At 41.6% G+C, this 27,956-nt stretch overlaps 1 protein-coding gene across 3 annotated transcripts in view; it reads left to right on the plus strand.

The window, feature by feature from the left end:
* The window catches only part of UBE4B (ubiquitination factor E4B), a 118,316-nt gene that overhangs the window by 52,206 nt on the left and 38,154 nt on the right, over positions 1 to 27,956 (plus strand). Inside the window, exons 3-12 of one of the 3 annotated variants that reach the window (XM_019799093.2) lie at positions 2,071 to 2,206; positions 8,603 to 8,690; positions 9,669 to 9,813; positions 11,891 to 12,119; positions 12,587 to 13,000; positions 13,748 to 13,897; positions 20,163 to 20,304; positions 21,198 to 21,298; positions 22,474 to 22,588; positions 26,511 to 26,594. In XM_019799093.2, the coding sequence (XP_019654652.1) occupies positions 2,071 to 2,206; positions 8,603 to 8,690; positions 9,669 to 9,813; positions 11,891 to 12,119; positions 12,587 to 13,000; positions 13,748 to 13,897; positions 20,163 to 20,304; positions 21,198 to 21,298; positions 22,474 to 22,588; positions 26,511 to 26,594 (1,604 nt within the window). Of the gene's footprint in view, positions 1 to 2,068; positions 2,207 to 7,091; positions 7,169 to 8,602; positions 8,691 to 9,668; positions 9,814 to 11,890; positions 12,120 to 12,586; positions 13,001 to 13,747; positions 13,898 to 20,162; positions 20,305 to 21,197; positions 21,299 to 22,473; positions 22,589 to 26,510; positions 26,595 to 27,956 lie in introns of those variants that run through there. The other 2 variants (XM_011224248.3, XM_011224247.3) reach the window with 2 other exon arrangements.

Here is a 27,956-nt window from a genome sequence, read left to right on the forward strand (position 1 = left end):
AAGGCAGATGCTTAATGACTGCGCCACCCAGGCGCCCCTAGCAATACAGGTTTTTTAAACAACTTACCCTGTTTAATTTTTGAACTGGTTTTATAAGCTAGAAATTTTAAAGCTGCTTAATTGCTATTCTGTAAAAATTGTTGAACTTTATTATTATTGATTAATTTTATTTAAAGCTATTAGGGGCACCTGGGTGGCTCAGTCAGTTAAGCGTTCAGCCCTTGATTTCAGCTCAGGTCATGATCTCAGGGTTGTGAGATCGAGTCCCACATCGGGCTCTGAGTTCAGTGTGGGGTCTACTTGAGATTCTCTCTATCTCTGTCCCTTTGCCCCTCCCGCTGCTCACACTCGCTCACTCATGCGTGCACTGTCTCTGTAAATAAATAAATAAATAAATAAATAAATTCTTTTAAAAAATTGTTAGACCTTTCATTGTGCTAGGTAAAATATTATTCTCCTGAGGACCTTGTTGAGGCTGTATTATTTATTCCTTCAGTAAATAGTTAGAACTTACTTTGGGTTACATTCTTGAGTTCAGGAATTGGAGTGTTTCTGTCTTCTCCAGGCTTATTTCAGTGTTTTTACCACATTAAGTACTTTTCTGTATTCTCCTTGAGTCTACTTAGGAATAGAGGATTTAGTTTCTCTTTCACAAGTCCTGCAGAAGCTTTAATAAACAGGTTAAAACCCGCTATCAGGAATGGATGAATGTTTTCTGATCTTCAGTGAGAGACAGGGAAGGGTGGCAAGTTTACTTTCTTGTAATGCAGGGAGTGTTCAAGTTTATCCACTCGGTACTTGTTTGAGCTATAAATGGTAATACAAGTTGTTGTTGTGTTGGGTTTTTTTTTTAATGTCTCATTTTTTTAAATTTAAATTCAGTTAATTAACATATAATGTATTATTAGTGTCAGTCTCATTTTCTTTTCAGCAGCATACATATGTATTTTTTAAAGTACTTGCAAATGCCTGGGTAAAATTTGTTTTGTTTTTCGTGGAAAGATATTTGTAGAGTTAGAGTAGTCTTTTATTTCCATGAGAAGAATGGTTTTAAAGCCATTGGTAAGAAATAATCTGNAATTTGTTTTGTTTTTCGTGGAAAGATATTTGTAGAGTTAGAGTAGTCTTTTATTTCCATGAGAAGAACATGCTTTTAAAGCCATTGGTAAGAAATAATCTGCCTTGGGGGCGCCTGGGTGGCACAGCGGTTAAGCATCTGCCTTCGGCTCAGGGCGTGATCCCGGCGTTATGGGATGGGGCCCCACGTCAGGCTCCTCCGCTATGAGCCTGCTTCTTCCTCTCCCGCTCCCCTGCTTGTGTTCCCTCTCTCGCTGGCTGTCTCTACCTCTGTCAAATAAATAAATAAAATCTTTAAAAAAAAAAAAAAGAAAGAATCTGCCTTGTACTCATCGCTGTGGCTCACTGTACTGTAGGCTCCGTGAGGGCAAGGGCAGCATCAGGGTTTTTATTTTCCCCAAACTATCATCCAGTGAGATGTTCAATCAATAAATGAGTTGATCTGTATTTAAGGACATGGCTTAGATGGCTCTGTTGGCATGTTTTCAACACTTTGTTGTGAAAATCTTAAGCCTAAACCAAAGTGGAAAGCATTTTGCAATGAACACCATCTATATATACACCATCTAGATCCTACCATTAACGTTTTGGTGTATTTGCTGCGTCACACATCTATCCATCTTTATATTTCTCTAGCCATTTATTAATTTATCTTATTATTGATACGTTTCAAGGATTTTTCTGGACCATCATGAAAACTAATTTGTATTCAGGGACCATATTTGAATTGGTGAAAGACGAATGATGAGGAGTCAGTTTGGGCTGTCAGATATAGCTGTGTCACTGACCTCGTATGACCTATATGGATAAACTGTGATTTCTTGCTGTTTCTGTGATTTTAATATTAAACATTTAGCATGGTCTCTTGATAGAGATTCCTCATTTGCTGACGGTCATGATGGTCTGAATGCTGATTGTGTTTACTGTCGCCGTTACAGATGGCTTTAATGTTACTTCACAGGAAACTGAATTTTTCATGTCTTTTCTGGTTAGGAGTAGCTCATCGAAGCCAGAGCAGTGAAGGAGTCAGTTCTCTCAGCAGCTCGCCCTCCAATAGCCTTGAAACCCAATCTCAGTCTCTCTCACGTTCCCAGAGCATGGATATCGACGGTGTCTCTTGTGAAAAAAGGTAAAGTAAGCCAGTTTTCCAATAAGCTGTTGGGATTATGGAAAGGGAAAGAGTCTAGTCCACTAGTCCCAAGTGCCAGCCCAGAGATTCATGCCAGTCCTTAGCAAATTAATGCGAGATGAGATTTAGGTCTTTGTATTATTCTGAAATATTCTTTATAAGTTTTTTTGTTTTTGGTATTGAAATGTCTTTAATGAAATAATTGTATAAGTGGTAAAAAAAAATTGTTTTAAATTTTTTCTAATGTCCTTGTTTTGTACATCCTGTGTTGACAAGCATATGTCAGTCCCTAAATATTTCTTCAAAATTTTACTGATCAGTGAAATTGAAAAGTTTGGAACAGTACAGACAGGTAAGCCACATGCCTTAGGAGCTCCATAAGGGTCAGGATGTCCTAGAGCAGAGTCGAACTGTGTTGTCAGGGTGNAAAAAAATTGTTTTAAATTTTTTCTAATGTCCTTGTTTTGTACATCCTGTGTTGACAAGCATATGTCAGTCCCTAAATATTTCTTCAAAATTTTACTGATCAGTGAAATTGAAAAGTTTGGAACGGTACAGACAGGTAAGCCACATGCCTTAGGAGCTCCATAAGGGTCAGGATGTCCTAGAGCAGAGTCGACCTGTGCTGTCAGGGTGCCATGAGTGGGTGACAGAGTGGCTGAGGTACTGATTACTTTATTGCTTAGGCAGGCCAGACCCCCTCCCCCCACATCTCCCACCCCAGTACCTGTCTTCTCTGCCCTGAAGCAGCTCCCACAGTTTATGTCAGTGGACCAGACAAATACTATTTTCTGTGTGTGTTATGATGTGGAAAAGGCTAAGAAGCATATGCATAGAGCTTCAGCACTTGGTGGGATTGGGGTGAGGAGCCAGATCAGAGATCACCTCACCTTAGGTAAGAATTCAGAAAGGACTGCATTCTCAGGAAAAAGATCAGGTAGAAAAAAAATCTACCCTGCAGAGTAAAAATAATTGTGTTCTTATTAGCTTAGCTCTGAGTAGATATATTTTTTAAAAATCAAGTCATCTCTGCAATTTCATAGCCAGTGAGTGACTTCATTGGGTTTAGGACCTAGATTTATACTATTGGTATAGTCTGAAAAGTGTCAAGCTGAGAACTACCATATATATTGGAGCCAGGCCTATAATGCCTGTAAGGCATCTAGCAGAAGCAAACATAAATCATCCATGTCTTCAGAGAATTTCCTTAGAAAAATTGCCAAGAAGTGTGAGCTCATGGTCAAAAATCACAGAGCACACTAGATAAAAGCCACCATGAGTAAGAATCAGAAACAACAGAATTATTCACCTAGAGATTTTTGGGTTTTGGAATTACCAGATACAGAATACAAAATACATAAGTTTAAATAAATTACAAAGGGAATCGAAAACATGAATGGGGAAAGCAACTATAAAAACCAAGCACATTTGAAAAAGAACCAAATAGAATTTCAAGAAATGAAAAGATAATTCAAATTGAAAACTTGAGGTGAGAATTAAGACAGTCGATTAGACATAGCTAGAGAAGTTAACGTACCAAATGGTAGAGCTGAATAAATTACCCAGAGTGTTCCACAAAGAGAAAAAGAGACAAAAACTATGCTGTGCATTTAGAGATATAATGGACACAGAGCCAACATACACCTAATGGAAATTCAAAAGGAGAGACTAGGGAGACTTAGAGCAATTCCCCACACTCCTCTTTATTCTCTGCTTTTTCCTCTACTGGTTTGGAAGCCATTATCAAAAAGATAAATGGCTACGAATTTTTCTAGAGTTGATAAATGATATGAATCCTCTGGTTCAAAAAGCCCAGCAACTCACATGCTGATTAAACCAACAGAAATTCGTGTCTGGACATTTTATAGTAAAGTTTCCAAACATTGAAGACAAAAGACCTTTAAAATGGCCAGAGAGAGAAAAGAGATTATCTACCAAAGAACTATAGTTAGATGTTTGAATGACGGAAGTCACACGGAGGCAGTGTCAAAATAGTGTCAAACCCTTTTCTGGGAAGACTCTTTCCCTGGATTTGTGAAAACGCTGAAAGTGTGTTAACTGCCCACTGGGAATTGTGTACCCTCATGCACCTATCTTTCAGGAGCAAGGGTGAAATAAAGCCATTTATCGGTTCAGAAAACAATCAGCCAAACAAAAACAACCTGATAGTCTGCCACGAGAGGACCCCACATTTTAGCAGGTGTAGTTGAAGAAGAAGGACAGTGATCTCAGGACTGATGTCTGAGATGCAAGCTGGAAGGATGAGTGAAGAAAATAATAAATGTGGTAAATCTAAACAAACACTGGCAGTACAAAACAGTTGTAACCGTATATAAGGTAATATTGGGGAAGAGAAGTAAAACCATGAGTTAGATGTAACATGATGGACAACGCAGCAGGGAAGCCAGAAGCGGGGTGATTAGAGCAAGCTCTAAGGTCCCTGTTTACTTGGGAGAGGAGAGAAGATATTGGCCAACTTTTAGATTTTGAGTTAAGGATACTTGGTAAAATTTCAGGGGTAGCCACTAAAAGAATGGGAATGGAGTCTATCTTCCTAACCAGTAAAGGGAAAATATGGAATGGGAGTTGTGAGCTTGGGGGGATTTAAGTCAATTCAGAAGGAGGGAAGAAAGAAACACAAGTTTTAGAAAAGGGACAAAGAGCACAAAATAAGAAGGTCAAAAAAAGTGAAAATTGGTCAGTAATCACAATGAATCACAGTGAAAAGGCTTAGATTGGGGAAAAAACAAAACAGAACGCAGCTTTATTATCCTTGTTTACAGAAGGCACACCTGAAACATTAGGTTAGATCTTCAACCTTTTATTGAAAGTGAAAGAAAGGGAAAAGATACCCCACACAGTACTAAACAAAAGAAAACTGGGGTAAACATATTCGTAAATTAGACTTTAAGGCACAGAGTAGTATTAGAAATCAGCACTGAACAGTTTCTATGAGGACGGCAAGAGCAGTAAAGCACGTAACAGTAGAGCTAGAAGAAAGTGACACAATTGTTAATGGGAGATTTTAACACATCCCTTTCCTCCATCGACAAATCAGAGAGAATGAGCATCAGTAAGCATATGAACAAATTAAACAACACAGCTAAAAGCTGGATCTAATGGACGGATACAGAACTTTGCACTCTGCAGTTGGAGAATACACATTCTCTCTTAATACCCGACGACCAGTGAGTTTCGGGAGGCAGAGTCACACAGATCATGTGTTCTGACGAGGACATGAGGTTAGGTAATTAATAGAAGAAAAAAAACTTAAAAAACCTCTGTTATATATTTGCCAGTTTTTAAAACAGAGCATGCTTCTAAATATAGATCAAAGAAGAAATTGTAATGGGAATTTGAAAGGATCTAGACCTGAACAAGAAATACTCCACTTTGCGAGCTCTATGTCGTAAAATGGTCCTCAGAAGAAACTGTAAAGCTATAATATATTATAAATGAAACAAGGAAAAGGAGAATATAAATAAGTATTGGAAATAAAAACCCTTTTCTGGGAAGACTCTTTCCCTGAATATGTGCTCGGCCAACCCCCCTCCTGTTTGTGTTCATGTGACGTTTCTCAGTGAGGCTCACCCATTTAAAATGGAAAGGCCCTCACTCTCAATTGCCTTTTCATTAATTATTCCATAGCAGTTATCATTATACGATAGGTTTTACTTATTTATTATGTTTATTGGTGTCTTTCTCCCTCTTAACTAGAAAGTAGGCTCCATGACACAGGGATTGTTTTGTCCCTTTTGTTTGTTCATCGACCTCTCTGACAACTAGAACAATGCCTGCATAGAAAGGGGAATCTCAGTAATGTTTGTTATTAAAAAAGAGAATTCCATGAAAAAAAAAGTAAATACGCAACATGCAATAAACATGAAAATCTGGATGAAAATCAAATTCCTAGAAAAACATGATTCTCCCAAAATTGACTCAAGAGGAGAGAGAAAACCTGAATGATCAAAAACCATGAAATAAATTGCATCAGTATTTTAAAATTTTTCAAAGTAAGCCCTTCACTCAAATGATTTTATGGGTAAATCCTACCATTCCAGTTATACACAAATTTTTCCAGAGAATTTTAAAAAATAGGGACTACTTACCAGCTCAATTTACAAAGCTAGTAAGACCTTAATATCAAAACCAGACAAGAATCATATGAAAGAAAAAGATTGGATGGTAATCATGCTCATGAACGTATTTGCAAAAATCTTGAGATACTGACAAATCAAATACTGTAACACATAAACAGCAGACAAAACTTCTGTGGGGTTGGATGCCAGGATAGTGGTTACTGTGGGCTAGCGTAGTTGTGCAAGGGTCATCAGGGTGCTCTTGGGGTGCTGGCAATGCTCTGTTTCTTGATGTGGGTGCTGTTTACATCAATGTATTTCTTCTGTGAAGCTTTATTCAGCCAAACACACGTGATCATGTATGGATAGGTCTGTACAGATATTTCAATTGTAAGTTTAGTTTAAAGTAATAATATAACATAAGGTGAGCAACTTGGGTTTATCTCAAGAATGCAAGGGTACGGCATTAGTGAATCCATAAATGTCATTTGCCACATTCTGTATTAAAGAGAAGAGCCGTATAGTCGTGGTAGTTGGGAAAGTTTGGTAAAATTCAGCATGAGTTCATGATAAGAATCTTCGCAAACCGGAAACAGAAAGATGCACCCTAAATTGACAAAGAGCAGAGACAGAGTTCAGCGAATATTGCACATGCTCCCCGGCATTTATGGTTTCTTTTGCAGTTAGATGGGGGCCAACTAACTGGTTTTGTCCAGTAGACTGTGAGTGGAAGTGACATCTGTCACTTCTAGGCGAAGGCAGTTGAGCCGATGTTCCTCCTCCATCCCTCTCTTCTCTTGCTCCAGTGACCTTGGAGGCTGTGTATTGCAGATGGCATAGATTAAAGATGGAGTAAGGATGCTTCACTCTCACCAGACTTTGCGTAAGCAAGAAATAACCCTTATAGTGTTAAGCTTCTAAGATTTCCAAGTGTGTGTGTGTAACCACAGTGTAGCCTGCCTTTTTCTAATATAAAGGACGTCTCTCAAGAAACTACAGCAACTCTCATACTCAGGGGTGAGAAATTAGAAACACTCTCTTTAGAATCAGGAAAAAGAACAAAGATGGCTGCTATTTCTACGTCTGGTTGACATGGGGATCCTACCCAGTGCAGTAAAACAAATAAGGATTAGAGTGGAAGAAATAAAACAGTTATTATTTGGACATGAAAATATTTTCTACCTAGTAAATCCTACGTATAAGTAAAGAAGATGCTTCTAAGAGGTCTGTATCAGTTACATGACTATGGACTAGCAACAAGAAATTAGAAAACTTAATTTTTAAAAAGGTACCATTCACAGTTTCGTTTAAAAACATATGGTACCTAGGTATAAATTTAGCAAAAGAATTGAAAGACTTACAGAGAAAACTATAAAAGTTTATTGAAAGACCAGGGGCACCTGGGTGGCTCAGTCAGTTGAATGTCCGACCCTTGATCTCTGCTCAGGTCTTGATCTCAGGGTCTTGAGTTCAAGCCCCACACTGGGCTCTGTGCTGACTGTGGAGCCTACTTTAAAAAAAAAAAAAAAACTTATCGAAAGACCTTGAAGAAGACCTAAATACTTGGAGAGAGATACTTATCTATGGACTCAATAACATAATGATGTCCTTTCTCCCTAATTTGATCTCCAGAGTCAATGAAATTCCTTTGAAAATGCCAGTAGGATTTTTAAGGAGTCTGTGAAGCTGATTCTTAAGTATGTGTGGAAGAGCCAAAGGCCAAGAATGGCTAAGACTCCTTTGAAGTAGGAAAGTAAGGTGGAGACATTGACCTAGCAGATATCAAGATTTATTGTAAAGTTTTAGTTAGAGTGGTTTTTGTTTGGAGACAGGCAGATTATCTGCTGGAACAGAAATGAGTATCCAGAAAAAGACCCGTACATACATGGCCATTGGACCTATGAGAGGTGATCTCATATTAGCATAAAAAAGATGGTCTTTTCAATAAATGGTGCTGGGAAAATTATGTAATGTGGGGGAAAAAATACATGTGCTTAACCAGATTTTTGTAATCAGGTTCTGATTGTATGTATACCATTTAAAAATAATACGTATAGAAGATATGCTCTAATTTGCTTTTGAAAGTGAGCTTAAGAAAATGCCAACTTAGGGAAAATATTTCCAGCAAATACGATAGACAGAATGTCCTCATATGTGAAGAGCTCTTAGAAGTCAATCAGGAAAAAAGATGAACCTTTATTATTTTGCTTTCCTGACTGATTTTGACTGATACTTAAGAACTTTTCCTCAACCAGGAGCTCTGACGTTGGGTGGATTTATAAAAGGTAAAAGCCTTATTTGTCTTTTATACTTAAAGCATGTCCCAGGTGGATGTGGATTCAGGAATTGAAAATATGGAGGTTGATGAAAACGATCGAAGAGAAAAGAGGAGCCTCAGCGATAAGGTTGGTAAGAGATGAAGCCCTTGCTTCCGTTTTTAGCACAGGTAATATGAACAAACACCCTTTCAGCTCTGCGCACCTGCAGAGTCGATTAGAGTGCCCCACCCCAAATCAGCAGGTCCTATTTAGGCGAACCTTTTTTTTCTTTTGAGGAGAAATGGGTAGCCTAGATTGCCCTAGTGGAAGGAGAGCTCACATCTTTTCATCTGGTCAAATCCTTCAGTTACCTTGGTTTCAGATCCCACATTGAGCTTGTAATGAAAAAGAATTTAGCGGTAATTTGAACTTTTAGTATTGGTCTTTCGTTTACGCAGGTCATCACATCTTTAGGATTCTGAGGAAAGTGGCTGGGAATTGAAGCAAGAATACATGAAATCCAGTAGGACGTAGACGCTCATTTAAAACATGAGGTCTTTATGTTTCGTTATCATCAGAGCTCAGTTCCCTGTAGTTAGCCGAAGAGAGGTTTATTTTGGCGGGTGTCATGGGGTAGAACTGGTAGACACACTTGCGTCACTTCCTGTGCAGTGAGCAGCACATGGTGATGGTCATCTGTTGGACTATGGCCTTCTGGTGGCACGATGCTTTATTCTGTAGAGTTCTTGCGTGTTTCCAGAATTCTTTTATATATATGATATTTTCTCTGTGACAGAAGCTAGTGAGTAACGTTAAATTCTGGAAAAGTTTTTGGATGAAAATTAGTTCTGTGCTGATGTTAACCTGATCCTTTGGCGTTCAGGAAAGTAAACAAATGGGGTGTGTGTACATTCTTTATCACATTACAGGTAGTGTTCCTGCTCGTTTACCCTCCCCCTGTAGATAATCGTAAGCTCGTGAAACCTCCATGTTGGTACTTCAAAGTCATAGTAACAAGTTTATTTTCCCCTTAGTGGGGGAACGAACGGTTGTATGTATTTCTAAAATATCCTCATTAATAAAGGAATTACTCGAAGTTAACTCCCAAATCTTCTTCCTCACAAGGAGCCTTCCTCGGGTTCTGAAGTGTCTGAAGAACAGGCCTTACAGCTGGTCTGTAAGATCTTTCGTGTCTCCTGGAAGGACCGGGACAGAGATGTCATCTTTCTTTCTTCTCTTTCTGCACAATTTAAGCAGAACCCAAAAGAAGGTAGGAATCTAGCTTGGCTGTTAAGAGAAAATAAGAATGTAAGATCTTTGCCCTTCTGTTACCCACATTCACTTTCTCTTGCTTTGGGGGTTCTATTGAATACAGCGATAGCCCTTCATGAGGACACTGCTGCTTGGCCACTTTCCACTGATCTTTTTGATGAATTTTTTTTTTTTTACATTCATGATTTCTCTGGAAGAAAACTGTAAATGGTCTCCATTGTTTCAGAGTTGATGTTATTAATGTCTCTAATAAATAGGCGTGTACTGGACAGTCTCCAGGGATCCTGGGAGAGGTGTTCTGTATGACCTATACTTGCTTTAAGTGCCTATCAGGTCATGTGCAGACAGTGGAGTAAATCTGCTTGATTAAATTGCTTAGTAGGATAAAACATTGATATTTTGCTGTGTTTCCAGGATTCTATTTTAAGAGGCTACCCTAAACCACAGTTTTATAACAAAGTAGTAAGACTTTTAGCAAGATACCAGCATTTTGGGCACTGACACTTTTCTTTACAGGAGTAAAGAAGTCATCTGGAATGCAGAAGAGACAGGGGTGTTATGCTGTAGTGTTCCTTTGCATATCACTAGACTACAACCCTGATGTCAGGGATTTTTGTCTGTTTTGCTCCGTGCTGCATTCCTGGTGCCTAGAAGGGTGCCACCTTGCACTTAATCCCTCAGTAGATGTGCTTTAAATGAGTGAATGAAAAGGAGATCATTTTTTCCTTTTTTGTGCTGCCCATCTTCCCTCTCCTATGTTCCTGGCAGATAGATAGTGTACTACTGATTTTACTGGGATCTTCAGATAAACTGGTTGTAGGTATGAGCCTAGCACCCATGTGTTTCAAAAGTCTGTCACTTGTTCTTTTTTTTTTTTCTAAGTAATAGCTACTTTTTAAAAAAATATATATTTATTCCAGAGAGAGAGAGAGAGCTGGGGGAGGGGCAGAGGGAGGAGGAGAGAGAGAATCTCTAGCAGGCTACACGTTCAGCGTGGAGCATGACATGGGGCTTGATCTCATGACCCTGAGATCATGACCTGAGCCAAAATCAAGAGTCAGGCGCTTAACTGACTGAGCCATCCAGGTGCCCCCTTGTTGTTATTCTTACTGTAAACCTTAAGATTCTTAAATCTGTCTTGCACATATATAAGTGGTAATTTTTAATAGCCAAATCAGATGAGGTTTACATGTGTTACAGCTCTCATTTATTTAGTGATATTTAAAATGTATCTAAAGACCTACAGCAGGGGTGCCTGGGTGGTTCAGTCGTTAAGCGTCTGCCTTCGGCTCAGGTCATGGTCCCAGGGTCCTGGGATCGGGCCCTGCATCGTGCTCCCTGCTCGGCAGGAAGCCTGCTTCTCCTTCTCCCACTCCCCCTGCTTGTGTTCCCTCTCTCGCTGTGTCTCTCTCTGTCAAATAAATAAAATCTTAAAAAAAAAACAAACACCTATAAAAATAAATAAATAAAGGCCTACAGTAAAGCATTTGGGAGCTTCAAAGACTAAAGGAAGCAGTTTGAAAATAGAATTTGCTCCAGAAAGCCAGATGGTGACTAATTTATTAGACCCTTCAGAAAATATGTTGAACCTTGCATTAAATAGTTTCACTGTATATAAAACATAGGTAGAAATGTTAACCCAGCTTTATTTCTAGTATGATAAATGAATGCAGCTGGGAGTAGCAAGACCATAGCTATATGGTTAATATCAGCAGTGATTCTCATTGGGTGCACTCCAATTTTCTTTCTTTCTTTTTTTTTTTTTAAAGTTTTGTATTTTGGAATAATTGTAGACTGACAGAAAAGTTTTGGAGATCATGCAGGAAGTTCCCGTATACCCTTCTCCCAGTTTCCCTAATCTTAACATCTTATGTAACCATAGTCTGTTTGTCAGAACTAAGATACTGCTATTATCTGAACTCAGGCTTCATTTGGATTTCACCGGGTTTTCTCCTCATGTCCTTTTACTGTTCCAGAATCCAGTCCAGATACCACATTGAACCTCTGGTTCAGTTTGGCTGATTGATTCACATATGAAGATGTGTAACCTCTTCTTTATTCTGCCTTTCCAACAGTGTTCTCTGATTTTAAGGACTTGATTGGCCAGATTTTAATGGAAGTGCTAATGATGTCTACTCAGACTAGAGATGAAAATCCATTTGCCAGTCTGACGGCCACGTCACAGCCAATTGCCGCGGCAGCTCGGTCACCAGACAGAAATCTCATGCTCACTACTGGCTCCAACCCAGGAACAAGCCCCATGTTCTGCAGTGTGGGTTCCTTCGGTGCCAGCTCTTTCTCTAGGTCAGTGCGGTTCCTTTTGCACATCTAGTTTGGTAGTAAAAGAGCCATGAAGTACGTGAGGGAAGGGGCTGCTCACTCACGGGCCTTTGCGGGTCTTGTGGCATGTGTTGTACGTGGGTGGGTGCGTGTAGTCATGGCTGGAGGTCTTGTCTTTTCCAGATTGGTTTGTTTGACTTCCCATGGGTAGGCTATCGGTAAATTTTAGAAGCAAGGTTGTATATAGTACATTATCCTTTGAAAAGAGGGCTTTATCATACTGTAAACGTAGCCTCTAGATGAGTACAGAATTCGATTATAACCGTTTCAGAAGAGTGTCTGAGAGATTTGTACACTAGGATGCTTAGAGATACAAAGTGTCATTGTATTATTCTTTAAAAGCTTGATATTTTCCATTTTAGTTGTTTACTTCAAGTTTTTCTTCAATTTTCTCTTCTTTCCTCTTTTCCTCTTTTTGTCAACTGATTTAGCCTCTATGAAACTAGCCCAGCTCCCACTACAAGTTTCTGGAGCTCGGCGCCAATGACGAGTCCATCCTTTGCCTCCTCCCCTTCCCGCGCAGCTGGCCCGATGGCTGTGCCTTCCATTTCCCTCAGCCCTCACGGCGCGGCTCCTGGGACTGCCGCAGGAAGCCAGCCCTCATCTCCGCGGTATCGCCCCTACACTGTCACCCACCCGTGGGGATCGTCAACTTCTCCCACCCCGCGGTCCCCCAGCATCTCCATTTTGTCCAGCTCGCCCAGCCTCCCTGCCCTCGCTAGTAGCCCTCAAGCAGTGCCTGCCAGCTCTCCCAGACCGAGACCCCGCAGCCTGGGGCCACCTTCCCTGGCCGCCTCACCCAGTGCCGTGAGCAGACGTCCCTCATCCCTAAGGATCTCTCCTAGGTATTTATTCAGCAGGAGAGCTGGGTGCGTGTTTGCCGTGCAGGGAGAGGCGATTAACTCGGTTTGGAAGAACTGGTGTGTGACGCTGACCTCAGTTACATGTGTTTTTCTGTTTGGGGTTATTAACCTGCGTGTCTAACTAGTTTGGAGGCCTCGCGCCCGGAGTCCCTGCTTCTGCCAGGCTTTGATAGCCGTAGAAGGTGTGGGTGTTCCGTTGTGCGTCCCGTGGTCTGTTCTTACCCCTCACTCTTCCTTCCTTCCTGTCCAACAAAAAAAAAAACCACTTCATTTTTTGAAATCTAGTTCATGTGTCATTCCTCATTGCAAATGAATTCTAGAGGCTGTGGGCAGTTTGTATTTGAGACTTGGGGCTTGCAAGAGCACTTTTCAGCTCTTTATACTGTTGTCAGTCATAGCTCAAATACAGTCAGCCCGAGGGGCGGTGGGAGCAGGTCTGGGCCCGTGTCCCTTACCTCTCATCACTGGGCTGGGCCGGTCTTTGTGCCTTGACCCTTTGATATGAGCCTCTTAGAAAGAAGCCATATCAGAAGTCCACTAGTCCAGTGCCCCCCACCCCCCGCAGTGTTCCTGGGCATTTATGTCACTGAGGTGGATTATTTTTCTGCATGTCAGTAATCAGAACTTTTAGCATAACATTTAATTAAAAAGGGATAGCAGTTGCAAAAGCTTTCCACCTCTTGTTTTTCCTTTGTTCCCTGATGACCTTTTTTGCTTTTGTTGTGGTAGTATGTACGACAATCCTTTCTCCTTCCTCTTCCTCGCACTTTCTGGCGACAGTAGTGATGAAGATGAAGAAGATGATGATGATGGTGATGATGGTGATGATGAAGGTGGTGGTGGTGGTGATGAGTTTTCTTGTGTCCAGTTTGGGTCCAGGTATCAGAGGAATGGAGTCTTACCCCTGCATGTGCACAGGTGCTTAGGAACTAACTTCTATAAGCCCTCATGAGGGGCGTGCTTTAAATCTAAGCAGGGTAGGGTCAAGTGAGACAGCCTGGAGAGTCAAGATGTGGGGAACTTGCATGTATCGCGGTGTTAGGACCTTATCCTGGGGGAAAGTGGCACGTAGGAAAATCTTCATCGTTGTTGCCGATGGTAAGTTTGGAGGAAAACTTACGTGTAATCGTTTGTCAGAAACACAAACAACAGATGAAAGATGAGCCATCAAGCTCACCCACCCCAAGGTCTGAAATGAGGGACCCTTCATTTACCTGTCGCAAGTGTTCTTGTGAGCTGCCAGATGGGAGCAACATGTACTCGGTGGGGCATGTTTCCTTACGTACTGGTGCATGGATTGCTGCTACTTGGGAATGGCAGAGGGGCTGGGATTGTGTGTGCGTGTATGTGTGTGTTTCCCCGCCCTTCCCCCCCAGCTCAGTCCGACGGTCTGTTCGAGAGCATATGGGGCCATCCTGTCTGGTATAACTGATTCTGCTTTCACTTCTAACCTTCAATTTCCCTGGTCACCTCCTTGACCTCAGTGAAGCTAGACCCTCGTTTAGATAGCCTCTGGAATGACAGCAGAGGCTAAAACTTAGTTCATGATGCTGCTGAATGTTCCCCCCTGAAAACCGTGTGAAAAAAGATTGCTTGGGTGTTCTAGGTGACTTTGGGCAAGAAAATATAATAGCACCTTCTTTCTGAACCTCTGACTCATTGTCTTACGATTTTGCTCTTAAATCGAAGTTTCCACTGGACTGATTTGGTATTTGTGCCCAGCACTGTTCAAAAATAACTCTAGACTATAAATAGAGATGGCAGTAGGAGTTAGGTACACTTCATTAAACTTGACAGTTTTGAGAAGAATCATTAGAGAGAGTACATAAAGAGAGAAAGGAATGTTGGTGCAAGGTTGAATATTGATTCAGGGAGGTTGATATTTGTATTAGGTTGAACATTGTGTTACTGTTTCTCAAGTAAATTTCCCAAAGGTAGAAGTGTCTTTTTCATGTGGATAAAATCCTACTGCATGATTAGAGTAACGCAGCAGGCATCCTTTTTAGGAATCCGTTTCCATACATGATCAAAGTGCTTTGTTATCTGTTCTACTGTAAATTGGGAGAGAAGTGCTCTCTCTCCCTGGCCTATTTAATTCCAACTTGCTCTCACAAAGATACCAGATTGTGTGCTGCTTTTACTAGCACTAGACTCCTAGCATCCATCCCAGCCTTGTCTCTGATCAAGATTCTATAGCTACGAGGAGAGAGAACTGTGTGGTAATAGCTCCAAATACTTCCTGAGCATCGTGGGCCAGATCCCGTGCCAGCAGTCTGCGCCATCATCCCTCTGTCCTCACGGCGGCCCGCCCAGTTACTGGAACGAGCCTGGGGGACAGGGAGGTCAGTCACATACCAAGTACGTGGCAGGGCCTGAGTCCAGAACTCACCTGCTTCACCACCACGCTGTGCTCCCAACAGGACACATGTTGTCCTCGTTCCTTACTGGTTATTTCGCTGCCGAGTGTTTATGCATCTACTCTGTTCCTTGGCAAGGAAGTGCCAGCATTTTACTCGGTAATTACAAAATTCCATTCAGTTGGCAGGTCCTTTGCTGGCTGTTAAAACGGAATCTGATCTATCCAGATTTTGGCAACGTACAGCTTTTGAATAGCTATCAAGCAGAATGTGAGAGGATGTGTAAAAATATATAACTGATTAAGCAAATAGAGAGGAACTCAAGAATGCACGTAGGGCCAGAACCAAGAAGAGATCACAAAAAAACCTTGTTAATTTGAGTGATCAGGAAATAACAGTTATTTTCTTGCCAGCTGATCTTCCCAGAATTTTATTTACTTTCAAGTCAGCAATTTCAGCACCTACTCCTTGCCCGGTAAGGTTAATGCTGTAGAAGATGAACAGGGGCCACGTCTGCCCCCTCCTGCCCCCCCCCCGCCCCTCCTGCTCGCCTGGTGGAGTCGATACATTATGAATGTTTTTGGAAATAGTTGGGACATGCGTTCATGTGTTAATTATCTATAGTGGGGACGAGAAGGATTAATTTAAGAAAGGTAGAACGTTCCTTCTGTGATGTTCTATAGCCCTCTGTGAAAAGAGTTTTATGAATTATTAAGGATCGACCTGTTGCAGGAGCGGAGTGAGTGAAGTGAGAGAATCATCTTATAATAAAGATAACGTAGCATTTGCTCTGAGGAAAATTATTCCAAGCGTTTCATAGGAAAGAAATCTGTTTGTAACTGCTTAGATATTTCAGTGAAGGAGGTAGAATCTTCAAGAATGTCGTGAGCCTGTGTGAATAGAGAAAGGGAAAATTAGCAAATGGTGAAAAATGTTAACATTTACTCTTCGTTTCTGCTGCTCGTCACTACTTGGAAATGAAACATGGAAAGTGTCCCACCATGTGTGTCTCCAAACCCTCCACTGGCGTCCCTACTCAGAGTAAAACCCAAAGCCTTGCCCTGGTGCGTGAGACCCTTCATCTCACATACACGTGTGCGCACGCGCGCGCACACACACACACACAAACACACGCATGCATTCCTCCTTTCTGACCTCACGTGCCTCCCCTTGCCTACACCCTCCGCAGCTCATGACCCTGTTCTTGACCACACCTGGTATATTCCCTGCTGCCCTAGGCCTTCACACGTACTTCCTCTCTTTGGACAGCCGTCCCCAAGATGGCTGCATGGCTTCTCCCCTAACGCCCTTGGGTCTCCGTGTACGTGCCATCTTCCCAGAGGGTTGTGTTACACGTTATATAAAGCACACAAGCACGCTTACTGCCCGTGTCTGTCACCGTGCCCCGCTTTCAGTGTTCTTCATAGCATTCCTATATTGTTTTGGACTATCCGCCCCCCTAGAGTGTAATTGCCACACCAGCAGGGTCTGTTCCATTCAGTGTGCTGCCCCCAGAGCCTACAACAGCGCCTGGAATACACAGCACACTGCAAACATTTGTTAGTGAATTCATGTTGCTCGAACCCGCACAGCTCTGACTTTGCCCAGCCCTGAGAAAACACAATGTTCTAAAAGTCTGCATTCAAAAAAATGAGTTAAATACGGGGGAGATTATTCATACCATTATAGAAGAGGTTGTCAAGGAACACATTTTCTTGGTGCATTTCAAATGGGATTCGGTTTGCACAGATCTAATGCACGGCCGGCTCCCCAGGAAGATTTGCGTTGTGTTTTCAGAAGGATTCAGCTGTATTTCTGTTATGCGAAGTAATCACTTTATTAAATTGGACTGTAGATGTAGTTATCAGAAAACGGTTCAGACATTCTCCCAGAAGGAGGTATAAGTTTGCAGATACTCGTAGGACTTGAATAGGACATATTTCCAATGTGGTATTCCATGTGTCACAGTTGTAAAAGCCTCATGAATTTTGGAATAACTTGTTTAGGGAAAAATGAAATGTTATTTTAAAACTTTAAAAATATTTATCGATAGCATGGACATACGCACACAAACACTACACCACTTTCTCCTTCAGTGTCGCATTCAAAATTTGAGTCCAGCGCTTTCACTTTGAACCTAAAGATCGTTGTGCGTCTTGATCATTGAGACCTGTGTGTAGTGTTGTTGAGACGGGCCGCTTTTCGTGCTAGGAGATCACGGTTTATTTTAGCACCTTTAGGACCAACCTAAAACTTGTAATCTAGGGACAAATACTGGAGTTTATTCTATGTTTCCTATTTGGTTAAATTCTGTCTTGAGAGTCAGTTGGCGTGTTGTTAGGCGTCTGACAGATGATCACCAAAATATACCAACTTCGTTTGGCTTTGAAAATTCTCTAGTATATTCTGGGTGCCGTTCACTGCATTGCCTGGCACACGACACGCTGTCTTCTACATACATTGTCGCTTTTCATGTCTCAGTGAAATAGCTGTGAAGGTACCTCGGTTGGCTTTGAGGTGTTCGCATTTCAGTTGAGACTCAGTGGGATGTATCAGCTAAGAATGGAGCCTGGTTTCAGGGTGTGAGCAGCCACCAAGTAAGCACACTGACTTTATGTGGATTTTCACCTGCTGGCTGTGGGTACTGACCGCATCAAATGTAAGATGCTTTTCATCAGAAATGTAAAAATGTGAAAAATTTGGGCTTTATTATCAAGGAAACGTATAGTTGAAATTTTCAGTTTAAACATGAGGCAGATTGGTTTTCATTGTCTTCTGTGAGAGCCACTCAAGGGAAAATTAACCTTAGCTGTGTGTAGGGAAAGCCTGTGTTGGTCAAGTTCACCTTCGGCAGTGCAGTGAATAGGAGAGTCACTGGGTCCCTGACGTCAGACAGAAGAGGAGAAAATCGCAGATAGCTCGAAACTGAGATGGTGCAGTAGGAAAGTATCTCCCTTTCCCTTTCTACCTTTGGAGATTCACCACACTTCTCATATTTGTGGGTGGGTTTTTCTGTTCTGTTCTGATGGTTGCTTTTTTCCTTCTCCCTATGCTTGCTTCTCTCTTCCCTTCTGTCAGATCTATAGAGCAGGTCGTAGGGATTCAGATTTACTAGACTCTGGCCTGAAAGCCTTGGATTTAAAACTGGTATTGTTTTCATCTTTTTAATTTTAATATACTTTCATTCCAAGGTCAATTATATATCCAGTTGACCCCCGAACAATATGGGTTTGAACTGCGCAGGTCCACATATATGGGGATTTTTTTCGATAAATATGGTGAAGTACCGTAAATGTATTTTCTCTTTCTTATGATTTTCTTGATAATATTTTGTTTTCTCTAGCTTAAGAATAATACTTAAGAATATACTGTAAGAATACAGTACATAATGCATATAAAAATATGTGTTAATAGACTGTTAGGTTATTAGTAAGGCTTCTGGTCAACAGTAGGCTATCAGTCATTAAGTTTTTGGGGAGTCAGAAGTTAAATGCAATTTTCAGTTGCATGGAGGTGACACCCCGAATCCCTATATTGTTCAAGGGTCAACTGTATTTTTCTAAAATTCTAAGTAAGTTCAGTTATGCGTATATTCCAGAATCAGTTATGTATATCTGTGCGTCTGCCTGCATAACATATTGTTCACAGCTCAATCTCTGTTAGTCCTGTTGGCTTCTAGACTTTAATTGTCTGCCCCAGTTGAAGTAGGGATGGGTCTTTCCAGATCGTGATATTCTTCCCATTCTTTATCATTTTTCATATGTAATTTTTTTGCTAAGTTTATGTTTCCTCATTTCCTTTTCATTTCAAAATTCCTAGCCTCTCCCTGTGCCATGATTACTCTCTTTGTATCTTTTGTGTATATCAAATAAATTTGTGAGTTAAACATCAGATTAGGTATGTGACTCGTTGATGGTTGATCTAAACTTTAATTTCCTCACACCTAACCCTTGAGATAATGTTTGGCTTTGGTCTCGGTGAATAGTTATTACTAATCATAACAGTGCTTCATGTTGTGTCCTGCTTATATTTTACAAAGCACTTCCGTTTGGTTTCCTTTAAGCCTCAGTCCAGAGGAGATGAGGCTCTAGGTTCAGGTAACAAGCAAGCAGTACAGTTGGAACAGAACCCAAGTTTGGATACCCCTACGCAGGAATGTTGTTTGGTTTGTGTTTACTATACAACTTTGCCTTTTTCACTGAAAGTTTTGGAAATATTTTGTTAATGACAGAGTTTTATATTTCTTTCTATAACTGGACAATTTTCCGTTTCGGGTCCTATTGCCAAATGCTAGATAAAGGCTTTTGAGATTATGCCAGAAGTCATGAGAAAGGGGTTTTTTGTTAGTCATTATAACTTCACTCCTGCTGACTTCGATGACAGCAGTAGTATAGTCTGGTTTCAACCTGCAAGTTGGCCTGAGTAAAGCTGGCCAGTTTGGTTAAGTACACGTGCTGTCCCTTCAAATGCCCAGCACAGTAGCAGTTCTTAGTCCTCCTGGTTTTGTAAGTTGCCATTCCCAATAAGATAAGATGTTGAGTTTCTGATCCAGCTGCCTTCTTAGGTCAATAAAATGTTTGCTAAGAGTTACTGTTGTTGGACTTGGAGCAGGTGCAGTGAGCAGGTGCGGCGAGCAGTCAGCTCCGACCTTGGCTGCATGGGTGTCTGCGCTTTGTCGTGGGTGCAGGGATCCTAACAGGCTTTCTGCTGCGGAGATGCAAACTCTGTCAGAAATAATTCACTGAGAAGAGGTAAGAATCATCAATTTTCTTTTCTCTTCTCCAAAGTTTGGGAGCCTCTGGTGGGGCAAGTACTTGGGATTCCTACAGTGACCATTTCACCATTGAGACCTGCAAGGAGACAGACATGCTGAACTACCTCATCGAGTGTTTTGACCGAGTTGGAATAGAGGAAAAAAAAGCACCAAAGGTAATATGAAATAGATCCATTTTAAAAACCCATAGGAACCTGGTTATTTTTTGATAAATAATCATTTGCCCCCTTAAGGAACATTCCTTCCTTTCTTCAGTCAGGAAAATGGTTCTCCAGTGTGTATTATGTGCCAGGCACCGTGCTGGGAGCTCAAGGCGTATCAGTGAACAAAACAAAGATCCCCGCCCTCACGGAACTCACATTCTAGTGGAAGGAAGAAGTGACGGGGCAAGTGCAGTTGCCACCAGCGACTTACATGGCCCTGACAATTTCTGGTAGTCTGTGACAAGTGTAGTAATAACCCACATTTGTGGAGTACCTGCAGATGGCCCACCCTGTGCTCTGTCTACAGGACCTCAGATTCTCACGGTGGTTCAGTTACTCTCGGGTAAGAGAGGCATTGGTTTTATCGTATGAATAAGCAAACGCACCTCAGACACACGGTGTAATTGTCTGTGATCACATAAAAGTTACAAAAATGTGTTTAAACTCCAGAAGCTATGCTTTTTCTCCTGTTGCGTGCTGACTTTATTATTATTTCATCCCCACTTCATTGTCCGCTTCTAGTTTTCCAAGCTAGTCCACTTGTCCACCTGTTAGTTATATATTTGTGAAGGGCCTCTCTGGGGTTTGTTGCCCTGAACCTCGGCAAAAGCAGAGAGCGAGCACACAGCTCTGAGAGTCCTACTTGGTCCCCTCACTCTCTGACTGTAGACTCCAACGGACGCAGCATACGTGGACGACGCAGTTACCCTGGTTTGTTCATTATGACTCAAGCAAGAGAAAAGCATGCCATTTCCTGGAGATTGGCGTCTCCTGACTCTCGCCAGTTTTCAACAGTACGGGCTTATTTTGTTTTTGTGGTCCTGACCTCTGCCTTTTTCTTTCAGATGTGCAGCCAGCCAGCAGTCAGCCAGCTTCTGAGCAACGTCCGCTCACAGTGCATATCCCATACCGCATTAGTCCTGCAAGGTTCCCTCACACAACCAAGGTAGGAAAAACCATGTGCGCTCATGTTAGCAGGGAGAGGACCCTATCTATCGGCGGATCTCAGGCTGTCCAGCCGACCTGCATCACCTTGGATAATGCACTTTCTCACCTGCAAGATCAAAGTGGATGACCCAGGAGCTCCCTTTCCTTCTCTGAAACACTCCGAAAATAAAACACTCCCTGTCTGCCTTACTTCTAGACCACTGTTGAAATATGTTAGCGTCAAGGCAGGAAATTAGTATTGAGTTCAAAAGCAGCTTCTTGAAATCAGGGGAGATCTTTGAAAAAATGTGCAGGTTATCACTTTCCATGTATCATACAGTCAGTATCTGTTATTCAGTGATAAATAGCAGTGGGAGAGCAGTTAGTTTGGGAATCACCCAAAGTATACTACATTATGGGTTGTTTCAGAGGGTCCCATCAAGGTTTCCAGTTCAATAAAGAGTGTTTCTATATTTCATTTCTTTTATGAAAATATCTGAAGGAAAAGTGATGCAAAAATATCTAGGGAAGAAATGACAAAGTTACAACATTTTTTCGTTCTGGATGTTCTTCTATTATTCTCTGTACCAGAACCATCTGTTTTTGAAACTTGTCAAAAAGAAGGAAAAGGTGGGGCGCCTGGCTGACTTAGTTGGGAGCGAGGAACTCTTGATCTCCCAGGGTTGTGAGTTCAGGTCCCACATTGGGTATAGAGATTACATAAATAAAGGAACCTTAAAAAGGGAAAAAAAAAAAAAAAAGAAGAAGAAGAAGGAGGAAAAGGCTAAACGTGGACCAAAACCTAAAAAAATATTCTGTGGTTAAAATTAACAAGAGTTAAATTCCTCAGCCACCACTGATCTTTTCTTTTCAGTTAGATACACCATAAACAAATGAGTAAAATAGATAAATAATGCTTCATTTTTGGGATAATGCTTTATTATTAAAGAGCTTGAATGTAGGAAAAGATGGATTCTTTGAAACTTTCTATAGTCTGTCATTAAAAGACCAAAAAGTGATTATGAATAATTTAAGAAGCTTGGTCTTTTGCCTCAAACTGTTGTATAGAATATTTGGGAGATTTAAAGTGTGATATTTGACTGGACACTTCTGCCGACGTGACAGCCCGTGTGCCGTGTTGTCACACACTGATGAGCTGAGCCATCGCGGTCCTTGACTTTTGTGGGTTTGCAGGTCCATGCAGCAGCCGTCCTTCCTGGTGCCGTATATGCTCTGCAGGAATCTCCCGTATGGCTTCATGCAGGAGCTGGTGAGGACCACTCACCAGGATGAAGAAGTGTTCAAGCAGGTGAGGTTTTGTGAATTTGCTACCGGAACCTTTACCCTAAGAGCTCCTATGCCAAGGCTGATTTCTAAAGACACCATATATTGAAAACTTCTGTTTCAGAATTGGAACATGCATGTGTTAATTGCTCAGAGAGACCTACCAGAGATTTCTTTCTTGAGACAATCAGATTGACAGCTGCATTGTTCAGCTCATTTGTCCATTTCAAGCAGTCAAGCATCTAGTGTTTTAAACGGTGCTAAGTGCCTTGAGAGGGAAGAAGCGTAAGGCCCTGTCCGTGATTTCAAGGTGCTTTAACACAAGAATACTGCGAGATGGCATAAGACACGACGTGCATTTGCCAGTTGAGTCGTGTTGAAAATTAGTTCTCCGAGTTTACAAAAAGGAGATTAGTAAACCCGAGACGAACTTAGCTCAGTGCAGTCTGCGTACCACACAGAATCTTTCGTCTTCTCGCCACTCAACTGGGAACGATGTCTCATATCTTGCTAATTGCTTCTTTCATTAAGTATTCATACAATTTTTATATCTCACTGTGTGAAGTCAAGTGAAAATGCAGATATGGGATATTTAGTAATAAAGCTGCTTATTTAGCCTTGCGGGATTCTTGTGAGGTAACACCTCGGCATCACGTTTGGTTGCCGTATCCCGGCCCGTGTTGTACGTGAGCATGTGGCCACAGCAACTCTCACATAAGCCGTGATGGAAGGGTTTTTATGACACTTTCTAACAGTTTACTGTACGATCGTTTCTTTCGACACAGAACAGAGGCAGTAGCTATAAGTGATAAGATTCCTTTTTGTTTGTTTTTATACCTAATATTATTTGTACCTAATAATTTGAAATCCCAGGAATTGTATTTTTAGCAGTTTCCAAAATATTAGTAAAAGAAGAATCCAGAAGCAAAACTCCTAGTTAGTATCATGACTGTGTTAGGAATTCATCGACTGCTTTTCTTAGATGATGGTCTTGTTGACTTGCAGGAATACTCAAGAGCTTTTCCTCTCGAGAGAGAGAGGTGCACTCTGATGAAAATAAATAACTGTCAGGGCGCCTGGGTGGCTCAGTCAGTTAAGCGTCTGACTGGATATCGGCTCATGGCTTGATCTCAGGGTCGTGGGATCAAGCCCCATGTCGGGCTCCACGCTGAGCATGGAGCCTACTTAAAAAAAAGAAAGAAAGAAAGAGAATAAATAACCATCTTGGAAGGTTTAAGTGGTGCTCTCTGTTGTGTATATGATGTACATTAATTAGAATACTTTCCCGGGGTGCCCGGCTGGCTCTGTTGGTGGAGCGTGTGACTCTTGATCTTGGGGTTGTGCGTTCGGGCCCCACATTGAGTGGGAAATAACTTAAAAAATAAAATCTTAGGGGCGCCTGGGTGGCTCAGTCGTTAAGCGTCTGCCTTCGGCTCAGGGCGTGATCCTGGTGTTATGGGATCCAGCCCCGCATCCGGCTCCTCCACTGGGAGCCTGCTTCTTCCTCTCCCACTCCCCCTGCTTGTGTTCCCTCTCTCTCTGGCTGTCTCTCTCTCTGTCAAATAAATAAATAAAATCTTTAAAAAAAAAAATCTTAAAAAAAAAGTGAGAACACTTTCCTATTTTACAAGATATCATTTGAGCATCCCGGAGTAGCTTTAGCTCTGTTAGATCAGCCCAGTGATCAGCTGAAAGGGCCGTGTTATGTCTGTCTTATTCATGAAGAAGCACAGACGTTATGAAGTAGCCTCTTTTTTTAAAAATTGAGGTGAAATCCACATAACATAAAATGAACCAATACAGTGGCATTTAGTATATTCACAGTGTTGTGCACCCACTAGTTCTTTTTTTTTTTTTTCTCCTTAGGGACAGAGACAGAGAGGGAGAAATGCGGGGAGGGGTAAAGATAATCTTAAGCAGGCTCCGCACAGCATGCGGAGTCCAACGTGGGGCTCAATCACACAACCCTGAGATCGTGCCTGAGCCAAAATCAGAGTTGGACGCTTAACCAACTAAACCACCCAGGTGCCCCCCACTATTTCTTTTCAATCATAGCATTCTGGTGCCTTTTCTGCCACTTGGTCCTGAACACTCCATCTTCATGTTACCATGTGTTTTTTCTAGAGAGAAATGACGAATGAATGGAAAACGGCACTTTTTTGTCTGAAGAGTTTGGCAGATTTGAACTATTTAAATCTTTTGACTAAAACTTCAGTCCCTTTTAATGTTTGAGATATTCGTAGATAAATAAATAATAACAGCTAGAATTTAGGATCGGAGATGAATACTTGTAATTTTTTTGTCATTGCTTGAAGGTATTCATTTGAAAACAATAGAATCATTTAAAATACATAAGTCACACAAATAGGGGTGCCTGGGTGGCTCAGTTGGTTAAGCGTCTGCATTCAGCTCAGGTCATGATCTCAGGGTCCTGGGATCGAGCCCTGCGTCTGGCTCCCTGCTCAGCAAGGAGTCTGCTTCTCCCTCTCCCTCTGCCCCTACCCCCTGCTCGTTCTCTCTCTGTTTCAAATAAATAAGTAAAGTCTTTTAAAAAAAACGTGTAAGTCACACAAATATTGTAATGCTTGACTATTTGAAAAATATTATAGCTAGTAATACCTTGTCTATCATAAATTAAATCCTACCTGCAAAAGAGGGTAAGTCTACTAGAAAACATAAAGATGTTTTCTTTATAGCATTCTGGAAGAAAATGTTGAGATTATTCTAGATGACTAGTTGTGAAATTTATTTTGGTGATTTAGGAACTTCAGTTTTATTTTTCTTGATTGTAATGTTGTCACTCCCCCATCCCCACACGTGAGCTTTACCTGTCCATTTTTAGCTAGCTTCTGCAACACGTTACTTCCACCCTGTTGGTTTGAGTTGCAAAAACTGGACTGATCTCTTCCCGAGCTATCTTGTTATCTCAAGACACTCCACAGGCACTTTATAATCCAGGGCACCTCCTTAAAAAACTCCTGTGCTCCTTAAATGGCCAAGCTGCTCAATACAATGGGATGAAATTAGTCAGAAAGGGAATTTTTCAGGTTTTCTAGCGGCTTTCTAGAGCACTCCCATTTCAGCTTGCTGACATTCAGATTGTCAGCTGTTGTTTATACCATCTTCTACTGAATGTGATTAGTCTTGAATCTCAACCAACTCCCTCAACGAGTCGGTCAGTGAGTGCACTGGGACATTCGTACATGAGCTGTGCTGAGCAGATCTTGTTCGGTGACAGCATGCCCTGGTGTTGATGGTAAACTTGTAAAACCAGATGCGGGTGTCCTCGAGCTCCGGCATCGTGTTAGTGTGTTCATCGTACCCCGAACAGAGGTCGGTCATTCTAGTCAAGTTTTCTTTTGCATAGTCCACATTTACCAGCTGTCTGCTCTACGTAATTAAAGTTAACGTAATGATAATAGCCATTGCTGGTGTGTTTTTCTTGTTCTCTTCCAAACAGGGAAGGACTGAAAGAATGAGATGGAGGTGAGAGAGTGGCTATGAAGACTTTTTTAAAATACTGAGAGTTGAGAAGATAGTGGAACATTTAGTCCAGTTTCTTTACAGGTTGTAGGTGCTTGGTCATCAGAAACGTACTCCTTGTCGAGATGTAGAGAACGTAGTTGCCTAGCGCGAGGACCCCTGGGGACCCTGTAGCGGGCTCAAACCTGTGAGTTTCTATTGAGTTACTCGGAGTCCTACCAGAGAATTAGGGCTCACCAGATCCTGTTACCTCTGGAAAATTCAGCCGTATTCCCTTATGGTGAGTGTCGTCGGAGGACAGAGCCACACTCCGTGGCCAGATACTAGACTCCTTTATGAACAAAACAGCTTTTCCTGGGGGAAGGTGGAACTGCTTAGACATTCAGATTCAGCACTTTATTTTAACATGCCTCGCGTTCTTAAGTTTTCCTAAACTTATGTTTCGATTTTCTTTTTTCTTACAGATCTTTATCCCCATTTTACAAGGCCTGGCTCTCGCTGCCAAAGAGTGCTCCCTCGACAGTGACTACTTCAAGTACCCCCTCATGGTAAACCTTTGTGCTTTTTGTTTAAGCCATTCCGTAGACGCTTACTTGCAGATGATGTTAACATACACTTTTCTTTCAGGTGACCAACCTTGTTTTCACACTTAAAACCTGAAAGCATTGTGTTGGCCACGCAGTGTGGTGTGCAGTGAGCTGCATGGGCGAAGCGAGGGAGGTAGCAGCCCGGGACGCAGCCCGCGCGTGCGAGCCCCAGGCAGGAGTCAGTGACGCGGGTGCTGAAGTGTGACTGTGTAGCTTACCAAAACAGTGACTCTTGGTGGCATCTTTCTGATCCTCCTGGCAACTGGCATACCGTACTTGGAATGAAATTTTATTTTTTTTTAAAAAAAGGAACTATTACAGATGCAAGGAAAAGGGAAGCGTTGTACTAGGAAAAGTAATCCAGCTTTACGCAGTGACTTTCTACAGAAAAACCTCGGAGTAGTTTTCTCGTTCGCCTTCCCCATTTCCTTCAAGCTTCCTGTGGGAAACAGACCTGCTTAGCTCCTTCAGGCATCTACAGCAAGCGTCAGTTGTGGGCAGACTTTATCCCCTAGACTCTCACGAAGGGCCTTGACTGCTGTGAACACACTGGAACCAGAAAGAAAAGAAAAGGCCCTTTTGTTTCTGAATTGGCTTCTTGGAAATTTGAGGAGAAAAATACTTTGACGTATGACTAAATATTTTTCACTCTAGGATATGAAGGAAAAGATCTCAAAATACGAAATTCGCTAACTCTGTGAATAAATACAATCGTATAAATTGAGGTCCTGGTTAAATCGATCTTTTGACTATAGTCGTTCCTTGTACTCATTCTACTGACTTAATTCCACCTTAGCATTAAGTCAGTACTCCCTGAGGACCTCTTCCGTGCCAGACACTGGGGCACCTCTCTACGACTTGCTCCTGACCCACTGCAAAACTCAAGTCCGCAACAGCGCAGATAATCACACCATGATAAATGCTACCATGGGTGTACGTGAAGGGTGCATGTCTCTAGTTTAATCAATCAACATGGAGCTCAGAGGTGAAGATAGTGCTGGGAAATTAGCATGCGAAATGGGAATTCTTACGTTTAAAAATAACTTTGAATGGATTTATGTCAGGACTCTTTCTACTGCCCATGCCGTTCGGGTTTCTGATAAAATTCTGTTAATCCTTATGCATTGTTCTGTCCATGCCAGATAAAAGGAAGTGAAACCATCTGATTGTTTGAGTCCAGTGATGAAATATTCGAGTGCACATTCATTCTCAGCGGATGATGTAAATGTTCCTTCACAGAATTGTTAGCGTTTCTGTTGTGATCTGAACTGGCTCGACGTTTCAGTGAGGAGCTTTCAGTGTCAGATAGCAACAAAATGTTCT

The sequence above is a fragment of the Ailuropoda melanoleuca genome, chromosome 11 (genome assembly GCF_002007445.2).
Source record: "Ailuropoda melanoleuca isolate Jingjing chromosome 11, ASM200744v2, whole genome shotgun sequence".
NCBI lineage: Eukaryota > Metazoa > Chordata > Mammalia > Carnivora > Ursidae > Ailuropoda > Ailuropoda melanoleuca.